General features: G+C 38.4%; 2 protein-coding genes and 1 non-coding gene across 5 annotated transcripts in view; 2 read left to right on the top strand and 1 right to left on the bottom strand.

Moving 5' to 3' along the window:
* LOC122792977 (spermine oxidase-like) overlaps positions 1-5,474 on the bottom strand; it is a 497,014-nt gene extending 491,540 nt beyond the window's left edge. For 2 of the 3 annotated variants that reach the window (XM_044060578.1, XM_044060577.1), the window contains exon 1: positions 5,397-5,474. The gene's annotated coding sequence lies outside the window, so the exon portion shown is untranslated. Of the gene's footprint in view, positions 1-5,366 lie in introns of all 3 variants that reach the window. The other variant, XM_044060580.1, reaches the window with a different exon arrangement.
* TRNAK-UUU lies at positions 4,972-5,044 on the top strand. The gene has a single exon. It is a non-coding gene; the product is annotated as a tRNA-Lys (tRNA).
* A 79-nt stretch (positions 5,475-5,553) lies between the features above and the next one.
* Positions 5,554-25,710, top strand: part of CHPF (chondroitin polymerizing factor) — a 652,862-nt gene continuing 632,705 nt past the window's right edge. Inside the window, exon 1 of the mRNA XM_044060576.1 lies at positions 5,554-6,254. Within this exon, the coding sequence (XP_043916511.1) occupies positions 5,908-6,254 (347 nt within the window). The 5' untranslated portion in view covers positions 5,554-5,907. The remainder of the gene's footprint in view (positions 6,255-25,710) is intronic.

Below are 25,710 nucleotides of genomic sequence, written 5' to 3'. Positions count from 1 at the left end.
TACTCTGTCTCTATACTTTGGAATTCACTTCCTCTAGCTACCAGGTCTATGCCTGGCCTAACCCATTTCAAAGCCTCTTTAAAAATCATCCCAAAAATACATGGCTGTGCTCCTGCAAAAAGCCTGCCTAATGCTCAGGTCTTCCTCTTCTGTCACATTTCAATCCCTCACAGACTGCAAGATCCTAAGGCTCTTCTAACTCCTTCTCTGTTTCTATACCATGTCCTTAAACTACCGCCTAAGCTTTATTGCTTCTATTCTTCTTAACTCTATCTATCTATCTGCATCACTAACTTTCTGACTGCTATTTTCCTAACCAAAACAAACATTCGATTTTGCATGTACTACTACAGTCAATGTCACACATTGCACTACCTACGTACTGTTTTTTTGGACACTGTCTATATCATGTATGGTGAGAGTGACTATTATTGTCTGTAATGTTTTAACTCTATAGAACTGTCTAGATGTGTATTAATATATATTGCAACATCTTGTAACAGTTTGTTCTTTCAACTTATTTTTTGTATGATATTTCTAATGCAATGTTTATTGTATTGGATTATTCTGTATTTCTATTGTACTGTGTGTGGAGCTTTTCTCCCTGGGCCTCTGGTGAAAACGATTTCTGTAGACCCAGTCAGACCACCCCGGTAAACAAATGTCAAATAAATAAATGAATGAATAAATAAATAGTATTTAGCCTAAAATCTTCTGTTCAAATTCTGTAACTATAGTCCTAAAGCCATTCTTTCAAAATAATCAAAAATCCTTGAAATGTGTACATAGTTGCAACTTCTCAAACACTTAGATGATAAAATTTCCTTTCCTCTACCCAGCACACAGCTGCTGGCCACACATACTAGTCAACCTCTTAGCACAAGAAATCTGGACAAAGCCTAAAATAATGGAAAGACAAAGGCCCAAAATAGGGACATATTTTAAATATTGCTCTTATAAACTTAGGCAGTTGTTAGAATAACAGGATTTGTGTTAGTGTGCATTTTCTGTCTGAAACTCAAAATATGTCATTATTTAATGACTTCAATCCTCGGTGATTGACCAGAAAACCTAATTTTTCGAGGAAAAGACCACAAATGGTGAGGCTAAAATCTGGACATTCTGTGAAAACGTGTAGTTGTGAAGTCATGTGACCACACCGCAGTAGAACCACAGCTCTCCTTACTCTCATTCATCATATCAAACTTCACAAGGACTCTGGAGATTTTTACTTATCTAAGGTGTTTGACACTGTATCCCATTGGATTCTTCTCCAAAGGACTATACTCACTAGACCTTGACACCCTACCCCAGTCCTGGTTCCATAATTACCTTTCTAAAAGTCTACAGACAGTAAATGGTTCGCCCTTCTTGCCCATATGAGTTGGTTCATAGGTGTGTACTAGGCTAATGGCCCTGGAACCTATATAAGCCTAGCCCAAGAAGATTCCCTGGCATCATGCCACCCAAAGTTAGTTCCCAGTGCCCCTGCCAAGCAAGGTCAATGAAGTGATCCCCGAGTGCCACAAGGCTCAGTACTGGGCCTCATACTCTTTAACACTTATGTTAATATCTTCTACACTGCTGCTAATGTCACAAGTGTCATTCAGTATGTCACTGATGCTACACTATCAATCACAGCTACCTCCAAGTAATAAAAAGCTTTTTCTTCCATAGAAACCTGGCTCAGCAATTTTCACCTCCTGCTGCATGCTATGAAAACCAAGTTATTGTTTTTTACAACAAAATCTGTATCCTGTTCAAAAGATAATTTGAAACATGTGTCCCACACAAAACTACTTGGTGTCATTATAAATAACCACCAAAAGTTTGATATTCAAATACAGCAAACTATCAGGAAAACCCACAGAAAAACTGGACTCCTATATCCTTGCAAACACTTTTTAATTGGCAGTACTAAAACAAAAATAAATAAACAATTAAAAATAACCTAAGCATATATCCTACCATCACTGTTATGTACTGCCCTGATCTACACTAACTTCAGCAATCTCTATTAACAAAAATCAAACAATGCTATAACAGGATAGCTATAATGGCCCTAATCAGTCTGCTAAATCCCATCACTACCTAGCCTTAAATAAGTTAGACTGGCTAGAACTTTCACACTGTCACCCAGATGGCAACTGTTCATAATATAATCTAAAACCATAAAACTGTCCAGCACTTCAAGCCTTAGTGGAACCTTACACTCGTGCATGATCACTACATTCTACAAATAAGCAGTCCCTGTTAACCATAACTAAAATTCACAAATCTGTTGGTCTGTCCTTATACTCAAATTATTTCCCCAAAATCTGGAATTTGATCCCTACCACCATCAGACCACAAAACCACTTTTACAGTTTAAAAAGCTTGCTAAAACATCCATCCATTCATCAGTCCACAACCCCCTTTTCCCCATTTTTGCACGTGGTCAGGGTGTCACTTCAACAGTGACAATCATTTAGAGCCAAGGTTTACACCGCCAGATGGCTAGCTCTGCCACTGGAACAACACTTCAAAAAGGCTCCCTATTGAAATGTCAGTCCTCAGAACATAAAGTGCCGAGAGACAGAAAAAACAAAGACTGACAATCCAAAAGTGGGCAAGCCTCCTGAACCCACCCGATTTAGGGGAGCAAGCCCCCACCCCAAACTTATATTTTCCAACTCACCAATTCCAAGATCACTATACCTCAGAGAAAAGGGAATATGCTTGGAAATGGCCATCTTGGACTTGGTATATGCAAGTTTTTTTTTTGGAGGGGCATTTAGTCTCTGTGTTTCAGGACTCACTCTAGCAGATCCTGACATTTCAAATGTTTACCCTTTAAAAATAACTGTCTCTGCTCTTGCCCTTGTCCTGGCACTTACACGCATATATTACCCCATATACCCCAACAAAGCAAATTCTCAATGTAAATGTCCTATTTTCTTTTATCCATTGGTCCTTACTGCCACTTGGTTTATCTTTACTTACCCCCTGACAAGTTTTTTTCCCCTCCCACCAAAATTGCAACTCATTCTCACTACCTTCAATTTGTCTTTACCTTCTAAGTTATCTTGTCACAGATATAATCAAAACATCTGTATCAGCAAATGTAAAAAATGTAAGAGGTAGATTTAATACCCTACTGATCCCAAGGACTTGGAATAAAATTCCAGTTCTTATTAGAATGTCAGCTGGCACATACTTTAAATTTCCTTAAATCAAGTCTCAACAACTGGATGGGACATGACATTTACAATGTTGGGTTTTGTGAAATAGCATTCTTTAATGGCTTTTGTGCCTGAATACTGGAAGTCAAATATGTGAGAAACTTATGAGAAACCTACCTTCTGCATTTTTTTTAAATTTCACTACAGCTTTCTTTTTCTCTGTATCACCTAACAAATACACACACTCACCACACCTTCCCTGACTTACTGTGCTTTCTACTCATCACCTCCTCTGTGACTTCTACTCCTATCTCCCCTATTCTTTCTCTTATTTCTATTATCCATAAAAGTAAAATTGTAACTTAACAAAAATCCACAAACTGACAAAAATATCCAGCAGCACAATAGCAATCCAACGGACTCAGCGTGTAAACCAAAATCCAAAGTTTAATAATCCAATTGATGAATAGTAAGCGCTTTTGGCTGTGACACCAGCCTTCTTCAGACACCAAACTAATTAAAATGCGTGGCATTTAAAAAAACTTGCCACCAGTATTCTTTAGATTCTAGTATTGTTTTCCAGGGACCTTTCCTAGGAGATGGAATTATCTCGTCCAATACTATGAATTGAAATGAATGTGTGGGATTATTATTTTTTTTTTAAATGCCACGCAGTTTCCAGGCCTTAATGATTCAGTATCTATTACAAGTATTTTAAAATTAAAGGCTTATAATAGATAGCATTTATATTATATAATATATGGTATATATTTTGCATATTTAGTAAACGTATTTATGTATTTAATTGTAAGCATTATATTATGCAACTAATTAGGTTGTTTTAATAATTATTTTAATAATTGATTGGTTTTAAATTTATTGGATAATTGTCATATGAATATCAGCATATCTATATAAAGATTTTAATTAGTTGTATTTGATGTCTGATAAAGGCTGGTGTCACAGCCGAAAGCGCTTACTATTCATCAATTGGATTATTAAACTTTGGATTTTGGTTTATACGCCAAGTCCGTTGGATTGCTATTGTGCTGCTGGATATTTTTGTAAAATTGTAACTTGAAATTCTGAACCTCACTGTATAAACCAATTTGCCATGTATTATATGATGACTATCTTCTTCTTCTGCTGCTTTTGGCTTTTCTCGTTAGTGGTCACCACAGTGGAACGGTCCGCAGAACGATTGGCAGTGGAGTTTTACTGTGTCAAGTTGCCAGACCGGCGCCCAGCCTTCCACAGAAGACACACACACACATATACACCTAGGGCCAGTTTAGAGTGTCCATATTTTTCTTATTGTAGTTTTCTTTGTAGTACAACTGTCTTTCACCTATTTTATGCTCTTATCACATTTTCTCTGTTGTATAAAACTGCTTTGAAATTGGAGATTTTTCTCCCTCTTCCTCTAAATTACAGGGGCTATCACAGCCCTGCCAGACTACCCTGGTCAACGAAAACAATAAATTATCAATACAAAAAAAAGCACTTTTGGCCTTTTATAATTAGCATTAATACATTAGACACATTTAAAATACAGTTAATTAGTAAATAATGTAACTTGCATGGCTGAGGTGATGTGACTGTTTAAATAATACACATTAGGTTTAATTAGCAGCAGCAAATGCTTCCTACCATTAACATATTTTCTAAATAGAGATTCCAACACTGGGACCATAACTAATAAAGCAACTGCCAAAATTTTCATCTAAACCATGTATATAATTACTTTAATAAACAGTATAGCTGTGCTGTATATTGTATTTAATAATAATAAAATAACAAATAACCTGAAGCCCGGATAGCTCAGTCGGTAGAGCATCAGACTTTTAATCTGAGGGTCCAGGGTTCAAGTCCCTGTTCGGGCGATATTTATTTTTGAAACAGTACGTCTATCTTTCTAATTATACTGAAGACTTTTATTTCTGCAGTTCTTACAAGTAAGACAATATAACGCTATGTTTACGCATACCCGCATTTGAAACATTTTTATTAAATGACTTGCTGGGAGTTGTTATATTCTACCCTGCACGTTGATTTACTTTCACGATAATCTAATAAACAGTCTCCTTCTGCTTCTATACCAAACAGATATACATAAGGAACAAAAGTCTTCATTTGCACAGTGAATGCAACCAAAGACGAATCGCAATTTGAGGCAATTAAGTTAAAAAAAACAACAGAAGGTACCTTTAGTAATATGTCAAGGAACTAACCCACCTTCCAGTTGTAATTGGGAAGGGTATATTCAGCGTTACTTTGCACCCCACGGCTTCTTCTGACGTCAATCTTTAAAGGAGGAGCTGGCTGCTGCGAAGACAAGGTGACACGTGGGAAATGGGTTCGACTCCAGTGCATGGGGGAGGGGAGGCTTACAAGTACTGCTGTTAGCCGTGCAGCAGGTATAACGTGAGCATTGTATGTTACCTAGGTGCAGGGACTAACACTCCTCCAGGTTCTATCACCTCGTGTCCATTCATGTGGGACCGCTTCTTCTTTCACCATAAACTACTGCAAACCAGCCTGCAGGACCGGTGCTGCCCAGCTGGTAGCCTAAGTAGCCACTCCGAGTTCTAGCTCCTGCCCCCCTTCCCCATTTAGAATACAGACAAGCTTCGGTTCAGTCTCATTGTTTTCCCCTAGTGGGTCTCTCCCAGCACCTGATCTGTATTCCCCACGCTGACTTGAATACTGCATTCTGTTGTTGTTAAGTGCCCCCTCCCTCCCCTTGATGGCTTCTGTACCCAAGAGGACGATGAGGCTCTCCATGTTTCTGTCGCTGCTACGGCCCATCGGTCCCGTGGTGATTGGTATTTCTTTAGGCTTCACTCTTAGCTTGATTAGTATCAGTTGGGTAGAAGAGTCTTGTGGAGGGGGCGACGTGAGGAGGGGGGATAGCAGCTTAGTTGGTGGTGGGGCGGCAATCCAGGGCGAACCGGCAAATGTGAACGGAGCTCGGAGACCTAACTCTGTGCAGCTTGGATCGGACAATGGTGATCCCAGACAGAACTTCGAGCCAAGGATTGTGCCTTATAAACCCGATCCTGAGGTGCAGAAGATGGCTAAGAAGACAGTTAGGTAAGCTGCTTGCAATATACGTGTGTGTGCACACGCAGATATATATGCTGTCTTGATTTCATTATTACTTTATTTGCACGGGATTGCACTTTCATTATATATTTCACCCATTCTCATTTTCACACAAAAAGCTCCAGGGTAACCCCTACAGCTCATTACCTTTTTTTTTTTTTGGGGGGGGGGCATGAAAGTAAGCTCATTGCATTGTTTAATGCTGATTTATTACTTTGTGCAAATATTATTTCACTGTACCACTCATAGGGACTAAAAATATAGAAGACTGTCGTCAACGTGTCAGAATTATGTTTAATGCTTTATGAAAGTGAAAGTAGGCGCTTGGCAGCATCCAGAAATCCAAGATCATCTGATGTACACTGTCTCGGTCACTATATTGTGGATTAATTATGCTATGTTGCTGTACCTTATGGGGGTTGATGTACCAAGTAATTGTTTTGGAATGTACTCCCCCAACTGCATTTTGATTGGAATTATAATACACATTCCTTAGTGCTGCTTGGGGTTAATGATTTTCTTTTTTCCAGATCCTCTTACATTGTTTTATCTGTTTTGTGATTGTCTTAGTTTTCTTTGCTCTTGCAGACACTAAACAAAGAATGTTTAAAGGCATTGTTTGATAAGAATTGCTTTACTGAATAAACATCTCCTTATTCCTTTTAGTGTAACCTTTAGTTTTGTAGACTATTCTACCTCAAAACAAAATGTTAAAACTTTAAACATGATTTGGTGCATTTCTAGTTAAATTTAAAACAGACACTAATAAGGAGTGAAAGCATTGCTCCCCCTACATAAAGAGTACATCTTATTTTTCCCCAAATATCTTCTCAATATTTTGCAGCTTGAAGTAATGGGACATAGGGAGAAGTTTGTAATTTACTAGTATTTGTTGCTCCTTCACCGAGTTAAAGCATACAAATTTCTCCAAAAGGTGGTGTTGTATACTTAAGAAACATACTGTATACTTTATTTGCAATTGTTGCCCACAGCATTCCTTAGAGAAGTTTCCTTTTGGGTTTGCAGTACTCCTGTCTAAACAAAACTTGGTGCACACCTTGTATGCCATGTTTTTTTATATTTTATTTGTTTGCATTTATTTACCAGGCAAGTCTGAGTAGACTACTGCCCATTTTAAGCATGTCAGGGAAGAATGTATTTTTATGTATCTTTATAGTCTACCAGTAGTTATGAGTGAAAATCATATATGTAAATAATAAAAGTAAGAACCTATACCTTAAACTGCAGACATGTATTTAAAGTTATATCCGCTAGCAAAGCAGGGCAGAGCAGTGTCCTTCAAGAACTTTTCTTCAGACTTAGTCCAAGAACATTGTCTGGTTAAATGATGTGCACAGAGTCCTGTAGTCATATCTATCAACTGGCCAGATTTTCACAGAGTTCTGATTTTGACTTCTATTTTAGTTGTTCTTTATAAAATTTGTGGTTATCTACCAAATCTCTGATGATTTAAGTCACTAAATCATGACACACATTTGAGTTTCAGATGTTACATATTCCAGGAAATGTATCCTACCAAAAAGCTGTTGTTCTAATAACTTTCTAAGAGCAATATTTAAAATCTGTCCCTAATTTTGGGCCTTTGCCTCCCCGCCCCCATTATTTTAGGCTTTGTTCAGATTTCTTGTGCTAAGGGATTGAGAGGTATGCATGCAGCAGGCAAGTACAGGTCCAGGGAATTAAACTGTTTCATTTTTTGATTGTAACCTCAGTATTTTGTTTCTGTCTTATAACCAGAAAATGTTAAAATGTAAATCACTGTAATCTTTGTATAATTGTGTTTGGAGCTTTTCTCCCCAGGACTCCATTGAAAACGGGTTGTTTTGGCCCAATGGACTATCCTGGTTAAAAAACTGCAAATAAATAAATAACTGTGGACTACAAGAAGCAGTCAGTAACTCTCATAGCCTTAATCTTTTGTGAGCTGTTGCTGTCTAACTATTTAGTCAAGCCTTAGTGACCGCAAATCTTCAGAACATTAGACCTAACTGTCAACACGTTCTTTTTTCAGTTCTTACAAGTTCATATTCATTACCTCATATGACTGTGTTTTAGTCCTTAGCCTCTTCTGTCCCTTATTCTTTTACCTTCAGTCTTTCTTTGCACCAGTATGTTCTGTAAATGCATCCTGTCTTCACGTTTTGTGGGCGTAGTACTCGAGTTTTAGTTGCAATTGTCTTACTTTCCAGTGATCAGTCTGGGTTTATTTCCTTTAAGTATTGACTGATTTAATCTTTTGGCTGTCCAGGGAATTATCACGTTTTCTGCAACATCACAGTTCAAAAATAATTGATTTTTGCTGTGCACATAGCCTTACATATTGTACAGTTCATACAGCCTGTGATAATGGAAGGTATTGCCAGCTATGCCAGGAGAAGTAGGGCAGTAGATATGTAACATATGCCAGCATATCTAGCTGGAGTTTTATAAAAAATTGTATGTCATTTGTATATCAAATTGATTTGTACAGATGTTTGTTGAAAATGTATTTGTAAAGCTGTTTGTATTAAAAATGTACTCAGTGTGTCCTGCTGGACAGAAAAGAAATACACCTGTATGTTAGACTGTATTGCAACTGTTGAAATGAATATATTATAACAGAGGATACCGGAAGAGAAGAGGTTATTCTGAGTTCAGCTAACTTTGAAAAAAATAGTCTGAAATTAAATTACCTGGTTTAGGCCATAAAGGTTGTATCTTACAGCTCTGATTTCAGTCAGAGACAAAGTGTCTGTAAATACCAGGACTAGTAATCCTACTATATTGTCCTTAGGGGTGAACTAATTGCTACCTCAAAGGATGGAAGTTTGGAAATTGTGTTATATGTTCCAGATGTTGTAACACATCTCAACAAAGCTCTATCTGTGTGTATGGTAACACACATTTGCTAGATTCTGGTTCAGTTTCTACTAAAGGAAGTAGTGTGGGAACCAGAGTCAGATGATGATGTATGTGATGTCATTCAGTAATCCAGCACTGAAATGATGGTTTAGTAGTAGATGAGACAGAAGTCTCAAGACAGTCTGTTTTTGAAACCTGACAAGGATCACTCACTATCCATCTGTTATTTTTAATATTTTTTGTGATTGAAACTGTAGTGTTTATTATAAATAGTTATTTAGTATTTTCATATTCTTTTATTATTAAATATATTTAAACTTTTCAATGTGGCTGGTCTTTTAGAGAATATTTTAACCTTTGAGAGTACTTGTATTTATTTGGTGACACTGTGGCTCCTCCTGAAAGCCTTGCTGCACTGGTTAAACACTGCCATTTGTATTAGTATTAATTTTACTCACTATAATTGGGTACCTTTGTACGATGCTTAGGGTAACTGGCTGGTGACAGTGTAACTACATTATAGTCTGGAAAAAGGTTGCAGAGCTAGTAAATCTGTGCCAGCCTTTCCCAGGGGTGTGTGTGTGTGTGTGTCAGCTACTTGGAGCTGGGACACAGAGCACTAGTTTCACAGAGAGGGTGTTGAAGGACTTAGCTGGCAACACTAAATTGAGGACTCCACTCTACAGCTGTGGGCAGTGTGGGGTCTTATTTGGGACCTAGAGGGAGAAGGAAACCCAGCCCCAGAACAAGAGTGTGTTCCCTGTGTTCTGTTAAGGGAAAATGTGCTTGGTGCAGAGAGCTGCATCTGGAAGTACTGTGTTATCTATTTTTGTTCCAAGTGAACATCCTTCACTAGTGACAGTGGTGAGGATTCATGCTTCTTGATTACTGGCCCAGAGCAGGGACGTCACACAGATCTGTGTTACTGGAAAAGCCTTAGTGACAAAAAAGATCCATATAGTGAAAGCTGTGATGTCTTTGCTCCTTAAAATCCTATCCATATTTGTCATGGCTTTCCTTCCAAGAAGCACAACTTCTAATGTCATGGCTGCATTCACAATTTGCAGTTATCTTTGGGTCCAGAAAACTAAAATCTGTCACTGCCTCCCATTCTTTCCCATCTGTTTGCAAGGAATTGATATGGCTAGATGGAATAACTTGCAACTGTGTGTTTTGGTCAACAGTCCAAGCCTTTAGAATGGTCAGTAAAGAAGAAGTAAATATTTTTCTGGAATGCTCTTACTACTTTTTTAATATCAAGAGGATGTTGGCAGTTTGATCTGTTGTGCATCTGCCCCTTCTAAAATCAGCTTATGTATTTGGCAGTTTTCTGTTCATATATTGTTGGAGTCTAGATTGCAGGATTATGAGCATTCCTCATTAATGTGAAACAAGTGCGGCTGTTTCGGACAGTTTTTTTAGCATTGCCTTTTTGGTATTGGGAGTATAAACTGACTTTTTTCAATTAAGTGGCCACAGTTATGTTTTCCATACATGTTGGTAAATTTCAAGAATTGCTAGCATCATTATTTGCAGGATTTTAAACAGTTCAAATGGAATTCCATTACTTCATGTAGCCTTGCCATTAGCAAAGCTTTCCATGGCCCATTTAAATGTATTCTGCATGATGGCTGGTTCTAGAACTGGCAGTACAACAATATATGTATCTGTGATGTCTTGGCCTTAGTTTTATATATATCCATGCAGCATATTTATTAATTCTGATTCTCTTGGGTCCATTCCATCTTTGTCTTTTGTTATGCTCATTTTCTCCTGGAATTTTCCCTTAATATAACTAATCCACTGGGTGAGTTCTTTCTGTTAACATCTTCTGTTTCGTTGCATATGTTATTTAAATATGCTTCCTTATCCTGTCTTCCCCTTCTGTGAACATTTTAAGTCATTTGACACTTCCCCATCCCATTTCCATTGCCTTTTGAACACCTCCTTTAGTCGCTCCTAAAATCTGAAAGGACAACTGTTTTGCTGTCTTCATCTTCTTTCTATTCGTAACATTTCTGTCGCCACCAGACAATATCACAAACTGCTGTCCATAGTTTTTCAGGTATTTTGTCTACCAGTTCTAATCCCCTAAATCTGTTCTTCACTTCACAATTTGTTAATATGGAATATAGTTTGGATCATATTTAGTTGGCTTGGAGGCTGTTCTTATTTTCTTTAATTTAGTTCTAAACTTTGTCATAAGAACCAGTGGTCTGAGCCACAGTCAACTCCAGCTCTTTTTTTGACAATTGCTTAGAGCTTTTCCATCTCTGACTGCAAAGTATATAGTACATTTTTTCAGTTTTGACCATTTAATGATAGCCACGTATAATGCTGTCACTTAAGCTGTCTGAAAGTGTTTGCTATGATCAGTGATTTATCTTGGCAGAATTTTACTAGTCTGTGCCCCACTTAATTTTGTACTCCCAAGTTCAAACTTGCATGCAATTCCAGTTGTAGAGTTACCCATTCCAATATTTCAGAAAGCCGTTTCAGATCCTTGTAAAACTGGTCAACTTCCTCCTCTTTGGCATTTGCAGTTGCTTGTTTCAGTGTAATGTTGAATGGCTTGTCTTGGACTTTGAAAATTGCTTACCTTGTATTTTGATTGAGCTCATTCTATCATTTTGGTGTTTTAGCCAAGTATTGATTTTGATACACTTTTTATTAGCTATGCTAGCCACTCCATTTCCTGTGCAGGATTCATGTCCATAGTGTAATATATTTGATAATTGTTTGCTTTAGAATAACCCATTTGTGTCCATTTTATTTCCCAATTTCCCAAGGTGTCACTGCATTTTTTTTTTCATTTTATCTTGACAGCATATATATATTTTTGTTCACAGTTCTTGCATATTCCTGTTGCAACACTGTACTTTCTTTTTGTCTCTGAGCATGTCGGCAATTTTGTCTGTAATCCATCTGCACCCCAGTCTCTACCTCAACTTGTTCTTGCCCTCTTCTTTTCCCCAGAAGTGTACTGTATACCTTCAGACTCAAGTCTTTGTCTTCTACTGTCATTTTGTCTTTTGTCCACATGGTTTTCTTGGCAAGAATTCTGGAGTGGTTTGCCATTACATTTTTCAGTGGGATCATGTTTGGTCTGATCTATCTCTCTGCCATGACCTGCCTGCCCATCTTGGGTAGCACAAACAGGGTGGCTTTACCAAGATACACAAGACCCTTTACCTCAACAAGGTAAATGGTCCAGAACGGGCTGCTGTTATGGTCATACAGTTGCTATGAAATAGCAAATCAGATAATATATAACATCCCATAATACAATGTATATGCAGATTATGGCAAGAGGAAGCACATAAATTGCACAATATGAACATCATAGTTAAGGATTTCTTTCCCGTGGAGAAAAATAATTATATGAATAGCACTGGACAAATGCATGTGCAGTGATTTTTGGGAAACAGTATAAAAATAAATTGAACTGTGTGTTCATTGTATGATATGTCAGAGGGATTGGAGGAATTACGTTTATAGGTTCATAGGTTGCAAGTAGGACAACAAAGATGTTAAGAAAGATAAAGTAGAAGTTGAGTGAAATATGGGCATATAATAGAAATAAAGTAAGATTTGCTGATAGCGATGTTTAGATTAGAGCTGAGTGTGGCTTTAAATGTAGTTAATAACGAGACAAACAAACGAGACCTGGAAATTCTGGCATCAAGTTGTATCTGAAAAACTATATAGTGCCATTGTAAATGTAATGTCGCACTTGAGTAAAACCACTGGTCATTAAATAGATTTTAGTTGTTTAGTGTTTAGAAGGTAGAACCCTGTCTAATTTTATTTGGCATGCAGCTGTCTTTTTTTTTACATTACCATGGAAATCTATACTATGTTTATCGATTTTATGTGTTTAGTATTGCATTTTGAGTTTAAGATCTTAGTTTCCAGGTGGTTTGTACTTTTAAATAGTTTCGTATTGCAGGACATTTGGTTTCTTCAGTCTGTCAATGACAATTTTGAGTTAAGACAAACTTGTAGCATTTTATAATTCTAAACCTTATTAGTTTCTTTAGAGCAATGTTTTTGTACGTTTGTAACAAATTTGGCTATTTTGTTGAACTTTTTTTGCAGTCTGTTTAAATGTCCAGATTTTATATTTGCTAGTATTGAAGATGTGTGGAGGAAATTGGGTGCTAGCAGTGCTCGCTTGTCATGAGGACATAGTCTGTCAGATGGCCTTGTATAGAGGTCCACGTTTTTCAATTTGTGGTGTTCTTTATAATTTTTGGTCTAATAATTCTAACAATTTGGTTTCGGTTGGGTTTATCGGTTCAATGACATTATTTTGAGAAGTGATTATCATCTTGTCTATGATTTTTTTGAGTTGCAGAAGAGAAAGAAAATCAGTTTTGCTTTCTTGCATTTAGTAGCTGCTGTGACTGAATGAGACCGCTTTCAAATTGTCTGTGTGTGTGTGTCTGTGTGTGTGTGTCTGTGTGTGTGTCTGTGTGTGTGTGTGCCTGTGTGTGTGTGTGCCTGTGTGTGTGTGCCTGTGTGTGTGTGCCTGTGTGTGTGTGCCTGTGTGTGTGTATATGAGAGTGAACATGTGTGTGTGTCTGTGTGTGTGTCTGCGTATGAGAGTGAACATGTGTGTCTGTACAAGTTTAAATACCAAATGACACATGGCTCTTTCCACTTCTAGCAGGAATGTGGGATACTACTTAGAAACATGAGTGAGAAAAATTATTGAAAAATCCATGAGCACATTGTTAGAGAGACTGCATAAAATCTGTAGTCTTTATGAACTGTATCACAAAATTTACCACACAAAATCATTTGTTTTTGTTTCAGAAAGAGAGAGATTTAAGATGGGTATTCTCTTTCTTTATTGCTGCCACTAGTTTGTTGGTCATGTAGTGTTTTCTGCATACAAGACTGCGTCAAAAATCACATGTGATGAGGGTGGTTCTGAAAATTGTGTGAAGGGGTAAGTCAAGCTTGAAAATAGGGATATACCTGCAAAAATAAGGGCATCTTGAATCAGGCCTGAAAATAGGAAAGTTCCTCCAAAATAGTGGCAATTGAGAGGTCTGTTGGCATGAGGTTATTTTGTCCAAACAGATGTACTAGAATTTAACTTTAAAAGGCCATGGTTTTACTTTAATTTTTTTCCGAAATACCCATTTGTCTTGTCATCTTGCTTAAGCTTGTTAATTCTAGATTATATTTTAATTATTGAAAATGTATGCTGTCCAGAAACATGCAGTGTCTTGAATGAGGATGGCTTACCATGTTTTGCAAACCGGTGTACTGTTCTAGAAATCCTAACAATATTCCTGCATGTAATATGCTCGTCCATGCTGCATATATATAGGTTTATCAGTTTTGTAGTTTATACAATTGTATGTTTTTGGCTGTGTGGGACATGATATTTCTGAGAGATGCTCAGGAAGAAAATGCAATTGACAGCATGTTGTGTGTGCCTGGCTATAGGTGTTCACTTTTGTTGTCAATTTATTTTTATTGTATTATGTACTTTTCTCCTCTGGAGCAAGATTTATGGCTGAAAAGGGTCAATTGACCAATCTACTTGCCCAATTAACACATTCAAATAAATAAATACATCTGTACATACATACATATGTATGTAAATAGAGGCTTTGTCGAAGGCCACTGTAGAAGCAGACACTGCATATGAAATTTGGCATAGCCAGTGGCATGCACTCCTAACGGCTTGCAACTCTGTGCTACCTACAACAGATGCCTACCAGATGGGAGAATTTTTTTTATATATTTTTTCCTTTTAGTGTAAAGCCTCACATTGTCAAACAGTGGTTTGTGCACTTTGTATCTCTTACATTTATTCTAACTAATTCCAAGGTAGCTGCAACCTTTGGGTAAGCAGATACCAACTTTTAAATCAGACCATTTCACAAAAATTGGCAGCTGACATGCATTTATGTGATTGTATAGGTTCATAGGTGTTTACTAGGCTAATGACCACAAGGGCCTTTTTAAGCCTAGCCATGCATCCCAAATCTCTGACAAGTTCTGATACCCTTGATAAGTGTAAGCATGGGCCTGGGAGATGAACCATTTACAGGTTACTTCTGTCCATTAGATACATAGGTGGCAAACCAGGGATGAATTTCCAGATTCCTATCCAATTGTCTAAGTTGCACTTGAATTAGGTTAGGGAGGAACTCTGCTTCACATGGATGGGGAGTTCCTCCCTAACCCAGTTTTGCACTTAGATGTTACCTGGATGTTTGAACCCATTTTCACCACCATACTGGGAAAGAAACTCCAGAGTAAAAACATGTACAATGTTAAAGCAGAATATAGCATAAGACCAAGATGCAGGACAATTTTTTGCAAGGTAGCAGAAATACATATAATGCTATTTCTGAGCAACCTTTATAGAACTACCTAGGGGAGGACTTAACCTGCCCTGCCATCAGATATATTAATCTGCAGGGTGCATCATACATATCAATGCAAACTTGACAATGAAATAAAAGTTGTAGGTGTAGTGTAAACATTAAAATCTACACCCTTTGGTGGTATTATTGTAATCTGTCAACTTATGTTTAATCAGTGTAGGTAAGAAGTACGTGGATTTTAGTGGAGACGTTTTAAAATTTGTTATGGAAATGAAGTATAGCAAACAAAAGTAATGCAGAACAGCAGGACGTTCTATGCTGTTCGTGTTTGTAGTCTAATTGAACAAGAAGGAAGTAAAGTCACATGATCCGATGCAGGAGTTCCAGTGGTTGTAGGTCCTTGCCCTTGTGTAAACCACATTCTCATTTAGTGTCTTGTGAGGCTAACAGGAAAATACTCTAGTTGATTTGCAGGTACTGGTGCATACAGTTTGTAAAGGTGTTATGATTTTATACTTTATAAGAAACATCTAGGTATGTTTGAATTGATATTTACAGTAGTGTGTGGTTCTGTTTTTATCCCTCCTTTCACAGGAATTCTTTTGAATTACTCTTGCAGCATGTTTTATTGAATTTTATGAAAAGTTGAGCGTATCCACATTTTTTTGTGTTACACCACCACCTTTACAGTTATTTTTGACATCTGTGCTGGACATGAGAGCTGCATTTGTTGTTTACTAGGGAATATATGGGGGCATGTTTTGTTACTGTATAGTAATATACAGTTACACAGAAGGTGTTGTTTATAGTCAAGGAACACACAGACTGGCATGAGGTTTAAGCAGTGAGAACCTAGATGCCCCCTCCCACAGAGATCTATCCCATAGAGTATTAAAAGAGAAGTTGCCTAAAATTCTAACCCATTGGCTTTGTCTGATAGCCTAGAGGATCATTATCCCAGTATGTTGTCCTCCTTAACTACCTTTCGGTATTCTCCATTTACATCCTGGGCCTGACAGTCTGCTAGCGAAAGGCATTGTACTTTGCAACTCAAATTAGAACTATCTCACCACTACTTCTTAGTCTTCCAGAAACTGCCGTTGAACTCATCTAAGTCCAAAGCTGCTAAAAGATCTGCATTGACTAATTAATCGCCAGGTGCCTTATATGCAACATGGGGTGCTTTAACACTTGGCCACTCACCCTTGCAATGTTCTTCTTCATGAACTCATTATGTAGTTATCCGATTTTCCACATTCCCTCTGCTTCTTGGCACCCTTTTTATCTCATGTGCCTCACAAAGTCCGACCATTTCAGATTGAAAGTGGGCTCTTTTATGTCCTGACAATTTTTATTACATTCCCTGTTTCTTGCTTCAGTTCTTTTGAGAGTAGAGATATGGCATCCTTCCCTGCATTACATAAGGTGATTAAGGCTGGGTGCTTAACAAGCCTCCACTTTTCTTGCAGCATTGCAGACAGCTCTTGCTGACATACACATTGAACTTTCAACTGTGTGGGCTCTAACTACAAGATCGGCCTTCCTAGAATCCTTCTGATGGGCTTTGTGAACTACTACGGGTAGGGCTGACAGCAAAAACATTCTGCACTTGGTCATGTGGCCTTCCTTTGAAATCTTCATAAGAAAACTTTCAGTTACTCAGACTGACCCTCCCCTTGAATTATAATAAGTATAAATATATAAAGAGAAGAAACAGACTTGAAACAAAGTGCAACCCACTCCACAAGATATATGTGCTATGCAGTACCTTTTGTAAGGCTAACAGTTCACAAGTGTAACTCCACCATACAGACTCGGTCCCAGATAGCCCATCCAGCAGCAGAATGCAAAATGAAGGTCTAAGCTTCAGGTTCTTGGGTATTCTGGGCTAATGACTACAAGGGCCTTGTAGGCCTAGACATGCAACCCAACCCAATTGTGTCCCTATTTATTATGGGCATTTATTAGGATGGAGTATGTTAGGAAGTTTTTAGAGGTTATTGGGGGGTATGTTAGTCTGGGCGTTAATGTCCCCCTCTGTCTGTTAGAGACATGGGGGCCAGACCTGAGGTGAATTTCCAATTTCCCATCCATTGGTCAAGGTTGTGTTTAAATAGGGTTAGGGATGGACTCTGCTTCACATGGATGTGGATCCTGTTCCAGAGCACATGGATACTCTAAAAGACTTGTCTCGCCAACATGTCTTATTATTATCACAAACAAAATTTAAATCCATGGATCTATTGGTTTTTCGTTTCTGTAAAAGGTCCATCTCAGCTGGATCCAATGATGCTTTGTGTGTCAGCCATAGATTGCCTCTCTGTAACATGTAGGAGACATAGTACAGAGATATTGCTTTAAGGTGATCCATTTAGGGCAATGTGTTTATACCCTGGATTATTCTGGTGAGGAATCTTTGTAGGCTTTCCAACTGTTGCATATGTCTGGTCAGGTACATCCTGAAGGGGGCAATATACTCCAGTGATGGGTTTGGCTGTGCCTTCATTTCAACTGTCTATAAAAAAAAAAAGACTTTTGCTATAACTTGCCTCAGACTGCATCCACAATTGACTGACTAGACCATCCAGCTTTAGTTATCACAAATCTTCAGCTGTTGACACTGCTCTGACCCATGATGAACCACTGGCTGAGAAACCAACTTCTTGTGTTTCCTTTTAGAGGCAGCAGTCCCTTTATACAACACCAAATTGAAATTAACTTTTTATTATTCTAGACTTTAAATAAACAACACACATTTAAAGTCTCATTCTTCATTTAAGTAACTATATGTAGGTTTATAGACGTACACAAACATTGGCCCTAAGTGATTTGGGCACATTGACTAATGTAGATTTGACACCCAAACCTCATGTAAAAATGGGAAAAGGGGGTTGATGGTGACGTGCATATACACAAATGCACAGTGTACATGTTTGTGATGCATGTAGTAGTTTTACTATTGATGGTGAAGTTACAATTTATTCTGTATTAATTTTTCTGGTAAAATAGAAAGTCTGTGTTTTTTTTCTTCTTCTCTCTTCTGCATGTTATCACTGTGTTATCACTGTGTGGAATAATGTCAGGTAATCAACAAGACTTTGTGTGCAGTAGCAAAGCACTCTGAAAAGCATTTTCAGGCGACCTCTTCAGATGTGAATGTTGCGTTGTAGTTCTACTACTGTTACATCTCCTAAGATCTACAGTATGTGACTGGCTGTATATTGTTAGTAAGTAACAGTTGGCTGTTGATGTAGTTAGCGTGCTGCCGACATACATTGTCTGTTTCAATACTTCAACCTGTAATGTTGTATGGAGTAAGTTGCAGTTTTAAGAATGCTGACAAGGTCTTTTTTAAAAACAAAATAGAACAAAATTATTCAGCTTTCCACACCAGAAACAGTGTAGTGCTAAGGGGCAATACGTGTGAGTTTCCTACTACTGTATATTAAAAAAGTTACGTGCTCTGTAAAGAGTTAGAGCAGTCTTTATCTGCATTAGACGTGTAGTATTGCTGTTTTCTTTGTATTTTTGTCCTTGATTTAAAAGGAACATTGTTATGCTTTTACACTGCATTGATGAACTTTGCCAGTCCCTTTCACTTTTGCAGCTGTAGTGTGTCTTTTGCTACCATGTTTTGTGATGCACAGTCTGAATTTTGTCATAGTGGTTACTACTGAAAAAGGTTTATTTGCTCTTCTTCTCTTTGTATCACCCCCGTCAAGGACGTTAATAGGTAGAAAATGAAAAATGCTTTTTACAGTATTTCAAACAGTAATAATTAATAATTGTTATAAGTATTATAAGTGAGGCAATAATGTCACCTGCATTACTTTAAGTGGTTTAGTATTGTTAAACAGGCATTGTAGAACAGCAATTTTAATGTAATTTTTTACTCTTCCAGGGCTGCATGTGTTCTCGGAGTGCATTGTACCCCCCGACAATATAATATTTTTGTCTTGTCTCTTCTTTCAGTATCTATCCATTGATTTAAGAGTGGTATCACCCCAAATCTCCTTCAGGTTGTCTCTGTGTGGGGGATGGGGCTATCCCCAGATTTGTTTTAAATGACACCGTTTCATTTTTATTTGTGGGAATATTTTAATTGTATATTTTGGGGTATTTTCATGTTTCACAAAATGAGTTTCCAGCACATACTTGCAAGTATTCCTCCCTCATTCCATGTAAACACATACACACTGACCGTAGATGTAGCTAATTGCAAGAAACAGAGATGCATATGTCACATTTGCTTTGTATGAATTATTTTAGGAGTTGGATTATAGGAAAAAATGCTTTGTGGTGAAAAACTTTGATGTGCTATTGTCATTTAAGTACAGTTCTTGTTGTGTAGGTTGCTGTTCTTCATAATGCAAGATAATAATTTATTTATTTATTTTATTTTACATTTGTTGACCGGGATGGTCCGACTGGATACATGTCCATTTTCAGCGGAGGCCCGGGGAGAAAAGCTCCACAGAGGAAAAAGGTACACATTCATTTACATATAGATAAATACACTTCCTAATGCAATTACACAAATTACAGATGCACAAAAAATAAATACTTAAGAATTGTTTTAGATACACTTGGCTACCATGTGAATAGATAACAGTTCAAAATACAGTGTAGTTGTTTTCTAGGTTACTATTACACATCCCTTGTGGAGTCAAGTCAGGCAATGGGGAGCTTGACTTCATAAGTACCAGTGGAGGTGGAATTTAGTGGGTGTGAGTTTACAAATTCTTTAGACTAAGAAAAAGAAAAAACACCTAGTAATACAGGTGGAGAATGCTACTAGTTGAGTGTCAGAGAACTAGTCTGGGTTATTACATGGGCACAGCCAATGTTTTTTAAAAAATTGTTTAAGATTATAATAAGGAAACCTGCAGCAACTTGTGCAGTAAATCTGAGAGATCAGCATTCTGCAGCCACAGTTCTCGTCTTAAAATGATACTTGTATGCTTGTGGAAAGGGATGAATTTCTCTTGATAGAATTTGGCAACTGATAATGAGAATGTTAAACTGTTCGTGGATTAAATGTCCAGGAAATCCTGGCACAGGTTGCTGTCCCACTTTTCCCCGTATACTAAATCAGGATGAAATAAATGTGTTTGGGTTTTTGTTGGGAAATAGCTCTGTGATACTGGCAACCCACACAAAACACATTTCATTGTCTTTTTTTAAAAGACATGCGGTTGGTTGGGCGTGTGACCTGGTTGAGGTTAGCTGTGGAGAAGGAGTTTGCAACCAGCACTTATCTTAGGAATTGTATTGGGCCTGTTAAATTGTCATGCAGAGTAGCACTTTACCACAAGAGTCTTGAAAGCAACTGATGTCAGCCCAGCAGTAATCTATGTGGGAAGCTGATGAGACAAAAGTGCTGTGTAGGAGAAGCACACACAAATCAGCAAAGTAGATTGTCTCTGAGGGGAAAGCACTGGTCCGCTTAGGGAGGTCATAGCCCTTGTCAGGAAATTGCAGCATTATACAGTGGCTATTTATTCTGAGCCTTTTATTGAGTTTTATGGCACTGTGGTTGCTAGTTCCATAGAGCAGCATTTAAAGGTCTAGTATAGGCATTGCTGTTGTGGAGCAGACGTTACTCAAGAGTATGTGGCAGAGCAAACACTGCTGATGTTAACTTCTCGTACTTAAAATAATGTCGTTATTTAGTAGCATGACAGACATACTGTCCCTGTAGACATATCTCGGGGGGGGGGGGGTCATTGCAGGGCACCATACTCCTCCTATACATGCATCTCTGTGGGGGTATAACCTGTTCTGTTTGAATTGCTCTATTACAAAGAGAGACCTGGACAACATCACAGAGTGAAAGACGCTGATTTTATTTCCTTTTTTCCTTTCTCCTGCATGTCATCTGTTCAACATATTTAGCTTCTTGCACTGTTTTGATTTAGACTTTTTTATAGGCACCTCCATTGCATTCATGGTCCTGAACAGCTGTTCAAAGTTGCTTGGGTATGACTGTGCCCCTTGAAAGCTGTCAATTTCTTTCACTTTCCATTCCAAGCATCAGCTTTACGTACAATAAGTGGCCATCTTTGGTGGTCTGGCAGGAGTAGGATGTTTGTGAAAGTAACTGATCACTGGAACAATGAGTAACATTGTCATCTGTCAGTTCATGTCTGTGACTGAATTTTTGGTTGCGGCTTCTGTGTGTAGTCTAAATGCCTTCCCTGTCCATGTGTGAGTTTATCCATGTGCTCTTGTTTCCTTCAGCACTCCAAAGACATGATCCAAGTAAATTAGCATTCCACTAATTTGCTAATGTGCAAGAGTGTGCATATGTGTGTAAAAACAAAACAAAAAAAAAGTTACCAAATTATGTATGCCGACTCCTAGTATTGCTAGGTACATACATGACTGTTCTGGGTAACTGTGAAAAAACAGTTATCTCTTAAAAAATAAGGCATAAAATGTCTTGCTCATAAAACTATTTATGCATGTTGTCAGACAATTGTATTACCTGGTGCATAGTCCATCTGCCTCAGTACAGTCCTCTCTTTTTTTTTTGTGTAAGGTAGGAAGGAGAAGATCAGTTGTGGGCCCGGTACTGTCCTTTGAATCTGTGTTGTGTATGTGAACAGAACGCAAGACTTTACTGTTGAATCATGTCCTTTGAGCCACCTGTCACATGACTTTATTCTCGTACTTTGAAGGAGATAAAATGTAGTTGTTAGAATATTTGTTTTTGCATGGGCTTTATTTATAATTTATTACTATTTGGTAATCTGGTAGGTGGACTGGTCCAGAGACCCTTTTCAGTAGCAACCCAACATTTTCAGTCAGTTCGTGGCAATATTTCAGAGTGCAAGTTATGACCTGCTGGTGGTGGGTCTTTTTTTAACTTTGCACCTGCTTATTGACGAAAAAGACTTGTCACACTAAACACTTTTTTGTTCTAGCCATGTGTTCCGTCTCACCTTCTCTGACACGAAGTACTTGCAAAAATGTGTACCATATAGCATATCTCTCAACCTCTTAGAGCAAGAAATATGGACAAAGACATAAAGAAAAGTGGGACAAAGGCCCAAAAATAAGGAAGATTTTTAAATATTCCTCTTACAAACTGAGAAAATGACAGAATAACAGGTTTTGCATTGGCATTAATTTTCTGAGGGAATGAAGTCCGAAACTGAAATGTCTCACTATTTTCTAACTTCAGTCTTTAATAATTTGTCACTAATTTGCCAGAAAACCACAATTTTATGAACAATGGACCAAAAATATGAGGCGAAAATCTGTACTGTTGAGAAGTATGCGGCATATGGAGAAGGTGCTGTACACCTATCCAGTCAATTTGCTAGGCTTTCCAGTCCGTGTTGTCATGCAGTTTACCTGATTAGTGGGATGGCAAGAAGTAGAAAACTCGCAACATTCAAGGGTAAAGAGAAGTGGGTAGTCACTGTGAGTGGACAAGAGCAGCAGCAGAGCCAGTGAGAGCATGGTATAAGGAGTACTGCAACACCGTGTATTGTATTTGCTCAAGCTGATGTACATTAGTTTTTGTGTGTGTGTGTGTGTGTGTGTGTGTGTGTGTGTGTGTGTGTGTGTGTGTGTGTGTGTGTGTGGGAATGTATGGACAACTGTATATTTAAGAATAACAAGCTGTCAATTTCTTTCACTTTCCATCTCAAGCATCAGCTTTGCGTACAATAAGTGGCCATCTTTGGTCTGGCAGGAGTAGGATGTTTGTGAAAATAACTGATCACGGAACAGTGAGTAATATTGTCATCTGTCAGTGCATGTATAGGTTCATAGGTTCATACTAGGCTGTCTGCCCTAGGGCATTTATAAGCCTAGCCAGAGTGTGTGTGGCTTTCACCACCCCTTAGGATGAGAATACTATACCCATTAGTTTGCTGTGCCTCTGTCCAGCAGTGATACTGAGATGATTCCCGGGGTAAACCTACGATCTCCCATCCACTCGTCAAGATTTCTCTTGAACAGAGTCAGTGAGGGGCTCTGCCTCACATGGACTGGGATTCTGTTCCATAGTGTAAGGAGTCTCTGGGTGATGAATCTGTCCCTCCAGCACGTCCTATTTATATCCGTGTTGAGGTTTAAGTCTCTTGCTCTCGTGGCTCTGGTGGATTTGGATTTTTTGAGGTGGAGCATGTCCATTAATTCCAGGTTGGACATGGCCTTGTATGTCAGGCACAGATCACCTCTGAGCAGACGGTATGCGACTGAATAGAGCTGGAGTTTCTTCAGTCGGGCTTCGTATGACATATGTTTGAGCCCCTTTATCCTTTTGGTGAGGAACTTTTGGGGTCTTTCCAACTGCTGCAGGTGTCGGCTAAGGTACATTCCGAATGGGGAGTTGTACTCAATCATTGGTCTGATAAGTGAAGAGTACAGGGGTACAATGACCTCTCCTGATCTGGATGTGAATCCCTTCATGATCAGGTGGGCAATGTAGAAGGTCTTCCTAACCACTTTGGCAATGTGAGTGTCAAAAGAGAGGTTACTGTCAACTTGGGTCCCCAGGTCCCTGATAACTTCTTCCTTGTTTAATGGATTACCACCTATGTGGTAATTAGGGGTTACCTTGTTTTTCCCAAAGGGTATGACTATACATTTTTTGGCATTTAGCTTAAGGCCATGGCTCTGGCACCAGTTATCCATTTCTATGAGACCTCTCTGGAGGATGTCTGTGTGTCAATTATGGTGCCCAGTTTGCAGTCATCTGCAAATTTTGTCAGCCACAATCCCCCCATGTTTGCCTGCACTTCAGAAAAATAAATGCCGAACAAGAGGGGGCCCAGGACTGAGCCCTGTGGGACACCGCTTGTGACCGGCTTAGAGTCTGACATGGCACCAGCAACTCTAACCCTGTGTGTTCTGTCCTTGAGCCAGTATGTGACTGAATGTTTGGCTGTGGCGTCTGTGTGTAGTCTGCATGCCCTCCCTGTCCCTATGTGAGTTTATCCATGTGCTCTGGTTTCCTTCAGCACTCCAAAGACATGATCCAAGTAAATTAGCATTCCACTAATTTGCTAATAAGCAAGAGTGTGCATGTGTGTGTAAAACCAAAAAAAAAAGTTACCAATTTACGTATGCCGACTCACAGTATTGCTAGGTACATACATGACTGTTCTGGGTAGCTGTGAAAAAACAGTTATCTCTTAAAAAATAAGACATAAAATGCATGACAGAGTAGTCCGACCCTCATAGCTTTTTAGGAGCCTGGCAACCCCACATCTCTGGCTGTATTAGAGGATTTTGACACATGCTTAGTAATGGACTGTGACCTGAAGCTCATGTGGTCTAAAAACACCTTGCTCATAGTTTTGCACAGAAGAACACTGTAGTTTGTTTGGGGGGCTGGGGAGAATGTGGTTGTTACTTTAATTTTTCTCACAGTCAAACATCAGATGTGTGCACAATAGGTCACAATAGCATGTGTAGAGGCTGGGGATAGTGTTGTCATTATTTCTTTACAAACCTCTGAGCTGTGCATAGAAGATCACTCATAGGTTGTCTAGGGACAATGTGCTATTTAGGAGCAAAAAGCTGGAATACATTACTGTGGCAATTTCGTTTTTAACTGTCCTCACAGTAAAACATCAGACATTTCAGAGGATAAGGAAACATGCTATTTATATACATCTGACCGCAACAGTACATTGCGGAGTTGTATTTGTTCTTTCAGTTTAATTCCAGTCTGATACCAGAGTGGCACCCATTGGCTGTGGCCATTTATGCCTTTATAGCAACCTAACACCACCAGAGGGAAACACAGAATGTGACTTTTTTTTTTTTGGGGGGGGGGGGGTCATATTGTGGACTGTTTGTGTTAGACACACTATATCAACATAGTTCTTCCTTTAAAGAAAAAGCTGACTGAATTTCTTTTTCTTAATGAATTGTGTATTGGCTGAAAACATTAGAAAAAACTGTAAAATGCACAATAGAGCATCAATATCCCCATGGCTTCAACCTCCGGCTTAATATGGTAATTAATTTCACAGTTATTATAGTACAATCTAGATAGTTTATGGCATGTTGAAAGGATGCAGGGAGAAGCAAAGTTAAATAAGACTGAATTTCTTTCCTTAGTCATTATTTTTGTTCAGGCCATTATTGGAGCAGAAGATTGGAAAAAAGCTCTAAAATACATTACAGAATATCTAGAATCCCATGTCTTCCTGGGCTCTAGTGGTCCCATACTCCCACCTTTTAATTGAGTTATTTCCTTCAAACGCATT

This window comes from Protopterus annectens, chromosome 2.part0 (genome assembly GCF_019279795.1).
Source record: "Protopterus annectens isolate FY-2018-M chromosome 2.part0, PAN1.0, whole genome shotgun sequence".
Classification (NCBI taxonomy): domain Eukaryota; kingdom Metazoa; phylum Chordata; order Ceratodontiformes; family Protopteridae; genus Protopterus; species Protopterus annectens.
Note: the sequence above shows the minus strand (reverse complement) of the source record. Positions and strands in the feature narration are given on the sequence as shown.